Source organism: Haliaeetus albicilla, chromosome 7 (genome assembly GCF_947461875.1).
Source record: "Haliaeetus albicilla chromosome 7, bHalAlb1.1, whole genome shotgun sequence".
Lineage (NCBI taxonomy): Eukaryota > Metazoa > Chordata > Aves > Accipitriformes > Accipitridae > Haliaeetus > Haliaeetus albicilla.
This window is the reverse complement of record NC_091489.1, coordinates 32071111-32086070: the sequence shown is the minus strand read 5'-3', so window position 1 is coordinate 32086070 and position 14960 is coordinate 32071111. Positions and strand designations below refer to the sequence as shown.

Genomic DNA, 14960 nt, shown 5'->3' with positions numbered 1-14960 from the left:
GCAACCAGCTTTTCGCAGATCGATGGGGCTCATCTCCCATGAGCCCAGCAAAGTACCGCTCAGGGTTGAGACAGTCACTGCAATCACAGCCCTCCGTATTTGGGATTAACACACCAAGGAAGGGTGGGATGATGTGTGCGGTATGCTGGCCATACTGGCAGGGAAGGAACCGTCAAGGTACAGCAGGAGAAATCATCCTGCAGCCAGTGTTGTGCCAAAAAATGCCTCAGTCCCATGGCCTTAAAAATAGTGAGAAAGTTTCAAGGTACTTCACTAAAATTGTGGGTTCCTGGCCACAAACATGTAAGCTGTGCTTTTTAATCTGATTGATGTCTCTGAGTATTATGGGCTCCTTCATCTTCTGAAACCTCACTCTTTGATTTCAGAGAATTTAGGAATTTGTATCAGCAAAATCACAACACAAAATAATTTCATATGCATTGTAAATTGCAGCATTCTTTCTTCCAAGGAAGAATATTAGTTTTCCTTTTCAAGGACAGCTATTAAATGGGAAATGCAGCAATAGGACTGCCCTGGTACTAACTCCCACAGAGCGATTTTCACCTGCAAATGTGGACTTAGAGCAAAGAGCGCCCCTTATGCAGAAGTCTGACAGTTAGGCAGGTGAGAGAAAGACATGAGGAGCTTCCTGATGTGATGCTTTAATTATTCACTCTTGTAAACAACAAGTGCAAATCAAACACCTTCTTGATGGGAACAAACGAAGGCAGAAGATTTCAGAGGATGCTCTGCAGCGAGTGCCCAGCACCGCACCACAATATCTCATTTACAAGAAACTGCTAAAACATTTCTAGGGTAATCTCAATTTGATTTGATTTGCTGGGCTGCGCCACCACCAAGTGCACTCTGTCCCCAGTGGCAGATTGGTCCTGACACGCTTGATAAATTAATCTACCTGACAAAGTGCTGCTCCCTCCCCTTCCTCCAACCCTCGCTGGACAACACGGAAAGTCGGGAAGAAGGAGAAGCCCGTGCAGGCACTGCTGATAAGAGAGAAATGGGGCTGCTCCCCCCGGCCCAGGGTGTGGGATGGGAGTCAGACCCGATCTCCTGCCCCAGAGCATTTTCCCAGGGTGGTTCATAAAAGCTGGTGTGTTTAAACCAGTTTTCTATGCCTATACATCCCAACGCTTCTGGAAAGTGCTACTTCATATCGAAGTGTAAGTTGTAGCAGTAAGCATCTTCATTTGTGCTGTGCTCTGTGGGAATTATTAAATGCAAACTAGGACACAGATAGCAATTACTGTTTTGTTCAGAGTACAAAACTGTAAAATTCAGTAACACTTGGTCTCTTGCTCTTCTTTTAACTCTGTGATCTTGATAGCTAACTAAAGCCTGTTGGATCTGATCTTGGCAATTAAAAAGCAGACATGGTCATCCTAAATATTTCTCTTCCGTTCACTTTTCTCTCTCCAAAGACCTGTATCTGAAATGCCATTTTTTTTTCTGGCCCGCACAGTTCATCCCACAGACAACAGAAAAGGCATTTAAAAGTCTCTGCAGGCAAGTCAGCGTTTTTCCCCCATAATACACAGCACTTGTCTAGTGTAATTGGATCCTGCATGAAGGGGAAGACAAGAAAGAATGAGCAGCAAAGCACTTTCAAATTCCTAGAGAGCCACCAAAGCCCAGATCTAATCATGTCAGAGCAGGAGACAGAAAAAAACACATTTACACCTGGAGCTTTGGCTCCACAAGTAAGGGAGCTGCTTGGCAACATTATTTGCCCCCTGATCTTACTACTCTTCTTGAGCTAAACTCTGCTGGGATCGAATAAACTTGGCTGTTTGGTTATAATATAGAGTTTAATTTAGTGGGACTATAACCAGAATGGTTTCTGTTCTGGTGTACAATGGACACAAAGAAGTTCATTAGTAGACTTAGGAACAAATATTTCATGGAGATGTGCAGAATGTGGTTACTGAATGATTATTGTCATTGCATGGTTAAATGGAAATGGAAGTAGCAAACACTGCCCTAGTGCCGATGCGAGTGCAAATGCTGCGTGACCAATTTTATATGGAAATCCCCTCCACAGACCTGTTAGGAAGTGGGCTAAAACGTCTGCCTTGAACAAATGCCATCAGGATGCCCAAGCAGATTTCTCATTACTTCTGCTGTCTGGGTCTGCTTTTGACACGCAGGGAGATGAGCTTCCAGAGATTTCTTGCTGCCACCTAGCGTTTCCCACTGCCGGCCACCGACGAAATGAGCCGAGATTTTCTAACATTAACGCCAACTTTATATCTGAGGGACGTCAGTAGCACTACTGGAGGTTCGTTCAGTCCATGGAAAATAAGAAATCTCCCAGGGTGTTCTACTCCATCAGCTTTCTCAGCTGAGCCAAGCGACTATTTGGCTGAAGCTTGGTAAAACACATTCAGCCTTTCCACATGTTTACTGAAGCAAGCATCTACTGCTTACATTTTACTGTTTATTTTCCATGCTTTGCTCTAGGGGATCACTGCCATGGTACAGAAACTAGAAGGACCCTACCGCTGCAGCAGCCGCCCTGAAGCATCACCTCTGCCTGCCTGGTCCTTCATGGGCCCGAGCCCCGCTTCTGGCCCCAGAGATCTTATGCGTCAGCACAGGGAAAGTTTTGGAGGCAAAAAGCTTAGCTAAACAAATGAGAAGGAAACAACAGTCATGTTAGCAGCGATGGAGCCAGAGCCCTTCACCTCCAGGCAGCAAGCTGGGAGCGTGGCTCATTTATCAGGGCACGCAAGCCAGCGAGAGGAGTTACTGAAACAGTTTCCTATAAATTTGTCTGCAGGGACTAACTTCCATGTTAAAAAAAGAACCTGATTACGAGTGTCCTTGCTCAGGATCTAATTCCTGGCTCATTCCAGGTTATACAGCACTACCTGGAGAGTATTCCCAGTCTGGTATTCCCAGAGGAGACCAGATTCAATTTCTGAAATGCTGACACTGAGACTTTGCCCCTTTTATGTGTAGACCTACAGGTTAACGTGGTTTTTTAGCTCTAAAGCAGGCTAGTCTGCCTCAGCAGATGTAGACTGTGAACTCTAAATTTATTTTCAATCTTTACTTAGCGTATTGAAAAGTTCTGCTCACCCACATAAGCTTTCATTAATAGAACTAAAGCTTGCCCTTGCAAGATTCCTCCAATGCTAATATTACTTAAAATCACAATGCTGGTCCAAAGAGCATTTAAAAACATTATTTTACTAATCATATCGGAGAGAACTACTTTTACCCACAGAAGTCTGTAATCTATATTATTGTCTATTATTGCTGCAGGCCCAGGTAAAGTAACTCCTTTCTCATGTGAGCAGACCAATTCAAATCAATGCCAACTGTTGCATGAACAAAGTTTACTCAGATAATGAAGGATTTCTTAACAACATCCCCAGATGTCCACCCTGCAGACAGCAAACTCTGACACTACTCCAGGGATAGAGCTCAATGAGCTCAGTGGGACTGCGCAGATGTGCACGCAAGCCTGCCTCCATGTGTCTGCATGAGCAGGGTATTGGTAGCGCAAGCTCCTTCGGGGATGTTGGGGACCTTTTAAATGATGGACAGGATCAGCAGGTAACTGATTACCACCCTTCCAAGGCAGAGGTGCAAAATGATGCACTTAAAGCCTTCCTGCAGTGCTGATCTTGTCTACACGGTCCAACATGGACCAAAGCATTGTTCCCTACCCAGTGCTATCTGTCTTAGCTAGAGGGACCACCTCTGAAAACCACACTTCTGCAGGCATTACTCCTGTGCCATCTGAGCACATTTAAAGGATAGAAATAAGATGGAATGTGAAAAACTTGTTTCGCCACTTACAGTATTTATTCTGTGTGCTAGGAGAGATTTTTTTACTGGCAACCTCAGTGTTTCTCTAGGATGGCCAGGTCCTGCCTGTAAACCCTGATGCTGGTGTCTGCAGTTCAGCTGCAGACAGACCCTCCTAACATACCTGGCTGAACCTGAGGGGTTTATTATGAGGGACAAATATCTTGGTCAGAATAATTATGTGAATAATTGATTTTCTGGTTCATTAGTTGAATTGAAAAACTGAGGAACATTTTGTGTTTTGAGTCAATGTGAAATGATAATGATGCTGCTTTTTCTTCTCCAAATGAGGCTCTAGAAAAACAATTTCTAGTTAGGCTGGATGAAGTGCTTCAACAGTCTGAAAAGCAATGGTATGAAAATGAGAGCTGCTGCTAAAAAGCTGATCGGAACTTTGCTGTTCAGAAAGCCAGAAACTCAAAACTATAAAGAACAACAGACAACACATCAGCTAAAAAGAGGTGCTTCCATAGAACAGAATAGAATAGAACAGAACAGAATAGAATAGAACAGAATATTTCAGTTGGAAGAGACCTACAACAATCATTTAGTCCAACTGCCTGACCAATTCAAGGCTGACCAAGTTAAAGCATGTTATTAAGGGCATTGTCCAAATGCCTCTTAAACACGGACAGGCTTGGCTTCATTTTATGATGACTCTAGGCTGCCAGTGTGACACCTGAGTAAAAAATCCATGCACCAGTTCATGCACTGTTGACAGAGATGATGATGTATTAACATCATTGAATGTATGTGGATATGGGTAAGGAGAAGACCTGAGGAGGGTCCAAGGAAAGGAGAAATTGTATTACTGGAGCAATAGCACTCCTCTCCCTTAACTTTAGTCCTCCAGCAGTTTTTTACCTCACCTGACTGCCCTGCTCAGGGTCCACTGGTGGAGAGGGACAGGCAGCTCCTGCCATGGTGGTGCCAGAAGACAAGCTGCTGTAACAGCCCTGCTCTGGGTTGCTTCCTGGGGCACTTCACACCCAAGGCTGCTTTGATCTTTGAAACCAAAATATTTAAATATTTTGACAGAAAAACCTGAAACAAACAATTTCTGATCTCCAAAGTGTATTCTCTTCCAGCTGACACTCCTTACAGTGAAACTGCATTTTCCATAAAATGAACTACTGATCTGAAAAATTTCTTCCTATTCTTTTATTCAAGCATTTTCTCTCTTTTCGAGCTCAACTTCACAGGCAGCAGCAATATTCTTCTAAAGGACTTACATAAAAACCTGTAATTTTCTGAAATCAGACAATCAGAAATAAAACCAAAGGTTTCCTTTGTACATGTAGTACATGTGAGAAAGGTATTAACCTAGTGATATAAATAATAAAAACCTTCTGAGCTGTGTACTTCTTGCATTTATTCATACTGTGGCCGATTTTTATTTGCACAGTGATAGATTTCCTGCAAGATTACACAAAATCAGCAACTTGGCTCTTCTCACACCAAGCAAATGTCACAGTAAGACACATCCATGGACACTAGGTGGCATATTTGTATTATATCTGTACAGGGAGGGTATGGAGATAAACTGAAGCAGTATTGCCACTTAAGAACATGGTAAATCAAATAGCCCTCAAGAGTGATGCATTATCCCTTTGAAAGAAAAGCTTCTACTTAAATATGTTGCAGTAGTTTCTTCTGGCACCATGTAGCATCAAACGCATTCCTCTTCAGTGATCAAAATAAATTGAAAGTGGGGCTGCCTTAAAGGACTATTGCAAATCTGACCGTAATCACTTGTAGATTAAGATAATCAAAGAAGAATTTATGCTGGAAAGGACCTCTGCAGGTCATCCAGTCCAACCTCCTGCTCAGAGCAGGGCTAACATCAAAGTCCAGTCAGGCTGCTAAGGGCATTGTCCATAAAATTTTGCCCTCTCCAAAGGCTGAGATCCCACAGTCCGCCCAGGCTGCTGTCCTGCTGCTCAACCACGCTTGCTGGCAAGACATTTCCCTTCCACCCAGAATTTCCTATGCTGCAAGGTGTTGGCTCTTGCCCTTTTTGAAGATACCCCCAGCTTTCACCCAGCTGAGCATCCGCCAGGCCTAGCGTGCAATTGCAAAGTGTGTGATTAGGAAACATGAGTTATTAAGCATGAATTTTCATGATGTGGTTACAAGGAAGGCCCACGAGATGTCAGCAGCCTTCCAGGTCCTGTCCCAGTAAGAGCAGCACCATGGGTCCACAGCATCCTGGTGGGATGGGAGTCAACCTTCTTCAAGCAAGAAGTTCAGACTGTCCCATCTACAGAGGTACCACAGGAGGAGTAAATAAAAAGAAGGTGCTATCAAGAAGGAGAGGTAGAAATTTGGGAGGGCAAGGAAGAGAGGTCAGAACAACCACCGCTTTGTCCATCTGCCCCCAAGCAGGGGGCAAAGCCTCTGAGCAGTTCTTTATTTCTAAATCCCCCTTTTCCTGGTCAGGCATTTCCCCTGCGCAATTCCACGCAGGAGGAGAGGGCTGTGGGTTATCTAATGAGAGCTGGACATTTCTGACCACTCAAGCCCAGACAAGGACCCTGCCCACCTCCCCTCTTTGAGGTCTTCGGCCACTCAGAACCACTGTGCTCGCCTCTGTGCAAATGCTCAGTGTCCTCCATCTAAGCAAGGAAAGCATGTTAATGTAGGAAGAAAATGACACCTTAAACAAGGCTTGAATTTCATTGCTGGAAATACTTTAAGAGGCCAAATAGGATGGGGAAGAGAAATATCTGCTTCTCCTTCTGTCAACATGCACAGTAAACAGAAGCTTTGATTTTCATGTCAGAGCTATTAAAAAGGCCATGACCAGTAACTCATTTTCTGATTATTTTTTCCCTGTGTAATAGAAAGGCTGAAATATAGCAGTAGAAACTTAGAAAGGTTTTAAAGATTACAGTTAACTCACCAGTATCAAGGTCAATGTTTGAGGTGCAGAAGTGAGAAAAACTAAAACTACTAAGACAAAACATATAGATTAGACCACTGAAACATGAGGATGAAAGAGAGACAGAAAAGCCAGCAACTCTGTAGTCTGTCTCCTACAGAAATTCTCTGCCCTGCAACACCCACACGTTGCAGGACACCAGGTAAATGAACTGTGCAATTAATGGATGGCACAATTAATGTACATCTCAGCCCAGCCGTGGGGCATTCAAGGGCATTTTGCTGAAGTGATAGAAAGGACGATGTTTCCTCTACTTTTAAAGCAGCTCAACACAGCACAGAAGAGGCTCCTTCCATTTTCCTGACAATACAGCATCAATGTCAAGCTGAGGATCTTGCTCTGCCTTTGCTGGCTGAACACTGATGCCTCTGCATTGCCAAGCTGTGCTAATGCTCATCTCGGTGCATGTCAGATACCACGGGGCAGCGAAAGCCCTCATACCCTTACATCCTGTGTTTTCGAGGGATGGAAACGGGGGAGAAAATTCAGGAAACATGTGAAATTCCACCACATGAGCATGGTTGGATTTATTGCAATGTGCTCAGAGGAGAAGGACTTGCAGAGGTCCCAGCCGGAAGGATTCAGTCCTCTTGGTGCCTCTATATATTTGGCCACCCAAATACTCACAGCACCCTCCCTCTTTACTCAAGGACAAGCCCACCACCATGTATGTCATCCTCAAGTTGGGTACCTTGATCTTGCTGATGGTGTGGATGGTTAAGACTACCCAAAGCATCAACAAAAGCAAAGTGATGGAGGCTTCATGCATGTACCAGCATAGACAACTGAAGAATAACCCCAGTGTGGTGTTTTTTCAGAAAAAAATGGCATTTTTTCCTCCAGTAACTTGGCAGAAGTGAGGATGCTCAGCTGCTTGCTGCACCAGGAAACATGAGAAGAGATTTTAACAAGTCTTCAGTGCCATCCTGCTCCCACTGACAGCAGCAGACATTCAAGCATCTTAACAGAGCATCTTTACAAAGCCAATGCTAAGCTCTTTTGGCAAAAATCCCCCAAATAAGGGTTCTGGTGTTTGTTTTCCTAGTATTTTGAGCAGAGCGGAAAAACCATGAAGAATTAGTTTTACTGCCTAAGGACAATGCATTTGCTTAGTTTCTGATTTCAGTTGATTCTGAAGCTTTCCAAAAATCAAAGTGTGGCAACAAATTGAAGCTCCTGTGTAGTGTAACAGTGATGGCAGGCCAAGCATATTGTGTGCTGAGGGCAAACATGCAAACCATGAGCTCCGGGTATACACGGCACAACTACAAAGTACTGAAGCAAGAGGACTGTGAAGCCTGACATCAGGATCTCAGACTTCGTGAAGCCTATTTTAAGTACACGAACACACAGGCGGTTCACATTTTTCATGCAGAGAAATTTTTGGTGAAAAATCAGCCTTTTTTGAACCCCCCCTGCCTCCACACCCCAAGCCTATCAAGACCACTGTTGCTTCCTATTTTTCATGAATTTTTCTGCCGCATTTTACTGACTTGTGTTAGCATCTGAAATACACAATACTCTGCTGGTATCTGGGTCACCCACACCGAGAAGGGGAATCCCATTATTGTCTCTCCTTGTACTTGAAATGAATGAATTTGTACAGTCAGCTCAGGTTTGGATTCAAATGCTGATATTACCATGACAAGCCACTGTCACCCACGTGCAAAAGCACTACAAGCCTTTCATCCCAGCCAACGCAGAGGCACAGCGATGACATCCCCCAGGATATTTGGGAGCCCAGGGCACTGCCTCTTCGTCATTGCTGCTGCTGCCTTTGAATATAGATGGAGCAGTGAGAATATTTATCATTTATTGGTTTTACCCAAAGGGATACACTGTGTACCATCAGATCCTATCTGCTTTGCAGACTGAAAACAAACAAACACCACTAACCAGGAAAGCTGCAAAACCTACAGAAGTCAAGAAACATCTTTCCCTTCCTCTGCTTCAGCTTTGGGTGAAGCCCAAAGCAAGCAAACACTGGTTCTGTAACCAAGAAATTGTACTCTCAAAGTCTACCTCTATGATCTGTGCTACCCTTCAGTCACAAAGGAGCGCCTATTAGCAGGAACACTTCTGCCTCACACCATACAGGTAGTCAATATACTGAAGTAATTAGAGAATAAATTTAGGAGTGCAGAATAGAGGAGTTACAGAGCTGCTGTATGACTCGAAACTACGGCATGAACTAATTCTGGCCAAATGCCTCAGCCAGCCTGACTTAATACTGTGACTCAGGACACAATTATGAATCTTATTCTGCTAAACCTCAGTGCTTTCACAAGTGTGTTAATTAAACTATCTATTGCTGGGTGGAAAAGAGAAAAGTTGTAAACAATATTGAGATCTCGGAACCTTTGGTTTCTGTCTTCATGAATTGCAAGTGTATTTTAAATCTTCAGTTCTCACTGAAGTTATGAAGTCCTCAGTGCCTAAATAACCTTCCAACAGCACTCAAGGTGCTGGTGCATGAGCACACAAAAAAATCTGTCTAAATTAAATGATTACGCTGAACTAGTTTAGCAACATTAAATATTCTTAAAGTGGCCACAACTCAGTTTCCCTCCATAAGCTAAGTTATATCAAAACAAGGCATGTTAATTCTTTATAAATATACAGCAAAATGTTATCTTGCAATAGAGTTAAAAGCAAATTCTCAGATGACAGTCAATGCCTCTTAGTTGCTATTAAAACTAACCTGTTTTTTCTAGCACTATTATGGAGGCCCATTTCAATAGGCTGTAATTGAGTCTCAGGGAAAGTAACCAGAGGGCGAAGGCACAATTTCTTGTCTTAAACACATTTCCTCCTCTAACTATACTTTCAGAGCAGTGGCATGCAATTAACTACAATTTGGGTAATCTGCTTCCAAATTCACATCTTCCATCTAAGCAGCAAACCCCTCCTGCAGGTCCCTCCGCAGATGGACTTGATTGTGCTCAGCCCCATGGCCACTGCCAAGATGGGGACCAAATTGCAGGCACCCTGCCCCCAGGACACGCATTCTGGGAAGATGTCGTGGGATGCATGGCTGCCTCAAGGACCACCACGGCCCAAGGCTACACTGGAAGCTCGTCTTGGGAGCTGCATTTTGGCTCCTGGCCCCAGCCCCTTCCTGGCACAGGATGGTTTAGTTCAGAAGTGCATCCCTAGTATATGCGCACATATAGACCCCTGATATACAGACCTATGTAGACCTCTGATACACAGACAGAAAAGCAAGAATTGACAATTTCTTGGAAACAACTGACAGTGATTTTCTCTACTACAAAATGCGGCAATTCCTCATTTGGGGCTTGATCCTTCACACCCCGCAGTGTGTATTGCTTCAATGGAACTCAGCTCGTGAATCAAGCTATGCATATGTCCATTTTCAGGCTGAGACCCAGAGTCATATTGCCGGTATGGTGCTAAGAAAGCTAATACATTTTAAAACTTTATAAGCTTATGCATTTATGGCTCCAGAACTGCAGAAAAGAGATGGTACTGCTGCAAGATAGTAAACTGATTTTTTTAAATTTTAAAACATCTTTATGCATTCATGTCAAAACGCCCAGGGGTATTTTGGTGTCAAGAAGGGCTGTGGAACAAAGTTGCTCTCCTCCCCTAGCAGGAAAAGGTTTGCCTACCTTTTTCCTCATTATTCTGGGCCTTTATTATACAGTAAGACATTTTATTGCAGCAAGAATCAAGACTTTGGTTTTATCCCCCTTGTCCTGTAGCAACACCCAGCAGTCCTGATCAGCAAGTGATAAGTGTCCTTCAGGAGCAGGCAGTAAATGTAGATTTAGCAAAGAGCACTTATCAAATATAAATACAGGGCCTGTGCTCTCAGGATCATCTGATTTTCCCCTGCTGCAGAAAAATCCACATGACGATGAAATCCTGAAGTTATTTTTCAGCTGCATAACAGTGAGATGTACATGGCTGGTGGGGTATAGGCTAGCACCAGTACACAGGTGTGACTTACTGGGATGTTAGGATATGCAATCCCAGAAACGCTGCTAAATCAGGGCAAATTTGTCTACCTGAATCCTGAGCCTCTAAGGATGGGGATACCAGAGCGGTGCCGGTGCCCTGTCAAGTACTGCTCTACCCTCCGAACCAAGTTTTTTCCCCAGCTGTCCAGCTTGAACCTCCCAAGCCACAACCTGGGGCTGCATCCCCTCATTTTACCACCTGGCGAGAAGCTCAGCTCCATCACCTGAGTTACCCCCTCCAGGCAGTGTTGGGTGGCAATGAGATCCCTGCCTGAGCTCCTTGCCTGGCTGAACAAGCAATTTAATTTTCTTCCTTTGGTATACTTTTCCCTCTCTCCCTTGCTCCAAACTGCCTTTGCCTACAGCACCATTCTTAAATTAATTATCAAGGAGCTTTATGCTGCAGAGGAGCGTCATTTTGGGCCTCCACCGGGACTTGTGGCTTTTTCTTCTGCAGCCCGGGAACGCAAAGGCATGGCCCATGCAAGACCCATGACTCACACTCTTCTGCGACATTTGTACAAGTTATATACATATAACAATTTCCCTTTCACCTCTACTATTAAATATTTGGATTTGCAGCTCTCTCTGTAGTTGCACACTCCCCAGCCATGTGTGCTTCCCAGGACAGACACTATTGGTACTTCATTAAGGTTAAAGGTAGGTTAGGAAATTCAAAGGTGACTTTGCATGATACCTTCATAGGCGCGAGCTGGATGGGAGTGATGCATGAGGGATCCACCATAGGCTTTGGCCTGTTTGCCGTGTCCGCCAGCAAGCTGTGCCACTGCTGAGGTAGTCCCGTGAACTTCTGCTCCCGGTGGTCAAAGCCAGTGTGAACCCGATGCTCAAAGTTAGAGGGCCCAGAAATTTCAAGCCTTTTCTTCTTCTTTCCGAACATGGTGGAAAAATCTGGAGAAGTCATAGGGAAACCGGAAAGAAAAGAAAAAAACAGACATCTTTATGCCTTGTTGCAACCTAGAGCCATTCTCTCTACTGTATATTTTTAGTAGATATTATTAGCCAAATACCTACCTTACTCTGCACATACCGTCTTTGAGATCTACGCAAGGAAAACACTTATCTGACCTCCTCTCCCGGATCTGAGATTTTAAGAAATTAACCCCGTCTCTAATCTATACATGTTCATAATACCTTATGAAACAAGGAAATGCTTCTACTCCTAGGAGAGAAAGCCCCAGGTCCTACTTTCTAGTCCTCTCTCTGCTGATCTGCTCATGCTGAAAGATGCATGCCATGAAAGCTCACAGCCCTGAGATCTACCAACAGCAGCATACAGCTCTGCTTGGAGGACAGCACACGGTATAAGTGGTGAGCAAATGCACACACAGCTTTGTACCCTAAATCTATATGCCAGACCTTGGGGGAAAGACAACCCACCCCAGATGAGAGCCCAGCCCCGCTATGTTCATATCTAGATCTCACCCAGCAGCAGTGAAAGTGGGGTTTAATCCTACACCCTTTCAGCGATGCGAATAGACAGAGAGCTCAAATCTAATTCCAGCCTGGTCTAAGGGCCTTCATCTGCACTCATAAAGGGTCCTCCTTAAAAACAGTATCGGGTATCAGCTGCTATAATCATCATATTTACATGGCCTGACTTCTCCTTTGGGAGAGAAACAATTTGCTGTGAGAGAACCCCATGCCCGAAGCACCTGGGTTTATTATGCCTGGGAGGGTGCAGCTTGCTGGCTCCTGGCCAGCAGACTCAGGTGGGATTCATTACAGTGACGGCTCTACTCCTTTTAAGGCCCAGGAGGAAGGATCAGCTCCTTTAGCCTTTGTGCAGGTGGTGTGGAGAAGAGAGAGGAGTCCCCCCAGTACTATGTAAGCAAGGAACTGCAGGCTTGCTGGAGGAAATGTGACCTTCCCAGCTTGTGTGTTGCTGGAGGCACCTCGGTCGACCTGGCTGCCTGGTAAAGCTAATCATCACAGTACTTACTCTACAGAAAGTGACCCTTTTGGTCAACTATGTTAGTTGTTATTTCCTGACCAGAGTGGGTTTGTTTGCCTTCCTCCCATCTGCTTTGCCCATCCCGAGGAGCCTTGGGAAAGCAGCAGGAGGATTTGCAGGGCACACAGGGAGCCCAGGCAGATAGCTGGGGCAAGAGAGGTTTCAGAGGTAAAGTGGAAGGAGGCATGAACTGCAAACTGAAAGGGATGAAGGTATTTGCTCACTCTATTGGCCTAGGAAACAGCCAATACACTCATGATCCGGATTAACCCTTGGGTTTGGTGGGTCCCACCTTACAACAAAGTGGAATCTAATGGTTATATTGAGGCAAGTTCAGAGCAGAATTTCTGAAGGACTCCAGAAACCTGCTGCCTGAGGCAAGGAGAAACTCCTGGTCCCAAGGAAACAGACAGAGGTCCTGTTGCTTTTCAATGAAATACTGTCCTGTCTTGGAAAAGTCCTCTACCTGCTTTCTCCTGCCTCAAAATAGCCTTCCACCTTGATCTCATGCCCATTTCAAGCAGGGCTTGGTAAGTCCTTGAGCAGCATCTGCCTGAAATGCAGCTGGATGAGGAGGCTGGCAGCTCTGTAAAACCTCTTGTATCACAGGAGAGACTCAGCTGTAAAGGTGCTGCCCTGACTTTATGATTCAGGAGGTGGAGAGGAGAAGCTCAGGGAAGAAAATACAGCTGCCTTGCCGCTGCAAAAAAGGATGGGATGATAAATCAGGTATTTATTCCACCCACATTCCCTCTTACTAGTTTATTGAAGGATCAGGTCCATTATTTGAAAATTGATTGCTGGCTGCTTTGTAAGTCCCCCCTGTGCATTTGCAGGTGATTATGTCTCCCTGGTGCGTATTTTCTTTAGACGGAGTAGACCTGCTCCCATTGGCCTTTCTTCACAGGTCTCATCTTCCACACCTCCCTCTGGCTTTGCTCCCCTTCTCTGAACTCCCTCCAAATCTTCTGCTGTTTTGACAGTCTCTCTCCAGCTCTGTTAACTCTGGTATCTGCCTCACCTTCCTCTCCTGAAACCTCTTATGATCACCTTGCTCTCTAGTCCTTTTTCCACTTCCAACACTGTGATCTCTGTTTTTAATGTCAGTGGCATGTTGGGTACCTTGTGGCACTTGCAGAGGTGTTTCCAGCCTAACCCAAAGCCACCATGATTGGTCTCTGGCCAAAGATTATTTCTTTTCAAGGCTCAGAGGCAGCTGCCAGTTCAGGTAGTAGCTTGTATTCACTGCTCATCTGTGGGGCTCCACAAATCACAGCCGGCTACAGATCAATGGCACTGGATTGATTTCATTCACCCTCTGGGAACTGAATCTATGAGACATATTGGAGTCACATTTTAAACCATCAGCTCTAGACATGTGCTACTTCATCTGATCAATGCCAGTACTTGCAGGGTTTCCTGCTGGACTTGGACCCTAATGCAGCTGTTGGATGCTTGAAGTCCTCCAGAGCCCCAAACATCAGGTAAATAAAAGCATATCAGCTGGCATACTGCATATTGTCTCTTTTAAAATATACAGCAGATTCATTCAACAAGATATTACTCTTTCTTGTTCTTAAATTGCTCTTTGATATATTGTGGTCTCATATTTCAACACCATTGTAGCTAGAAGCAAATGCAAAATTTGGCCCACTGGGTCCTCTTTCTCAGTAGAATATTTTAATCTAAAGCCAATGCCAAGGCCACATTTTTGCACAGGGATGGTGTCTGGGGTCTGGGCAGTGGGTCTTGTGCCCCTCACCTGTTGACTGCAGCTCATGCTCAGATCAGCTTAAATTGACTGCGAAGTTATAGCAGGACAGACAGCGATACTTTCACCTCGCAGAGCAAGGGATGGATTCAGCCATGCGGGCAAAAGCAAAAAATGCTATGCAACTCAGTGGCTGCAGAACATCTCCTGTGGGGCTGTGCCTGTAAAAGGTGACCAGGAAACCTGGCTGACAGCAGCCCTGGCCCTGGGCCATGCTGCCTCTCCACCAGCTCTGCAAACAGCTGCTTGGTGCTATCAAAAGGCTCAGAGCCTTGACTGGCTCTTAAGGGTATCAATAATAAATGCTGTGCACTGTTGCTTTGCTTCATCAGCCAGCAAGCTCTCCCCATTTCAGTGCAAAGCTGACCTCTCCTTACTGTGGTCCCTCTAATATAGAGAGCAATTGCAAGGAAACTTCATTTCCCCTAATTTCTCCCCAAGAATGGGATTGATGCT

At 44.8% G+C, this 14960-nt stretch overlaps 1 protein-coding gene across 4 annotated transcripts in view; it reads right to left on the bottom strand.

Annotated features, from left to right (window-relative positions):
- The window catches only part of PAK5 (p21 (RAC1) activated kinase 5), a 91895-nt gene that overhangs the window by 29793 nt on the left and 47142 nt on the right, over positions 1–14960 (bottom strand). For all 4 annotated transcript variants that reach the window (XM_069787589.1, XM_069787587.1, XM_069787586.1 and 1 more), the window contains one exon: positions 11456–11670. In XM_069787589.1, coding sequence (XP_069643690.1) covers positions 11456–11659 — 204 coding nt within the window. In that variant the 5' untranslated portion in view covers positions 11660–11670. The remainder of the gene's footprint in view (positions 1–11455; positions 11671–14960) is intronic.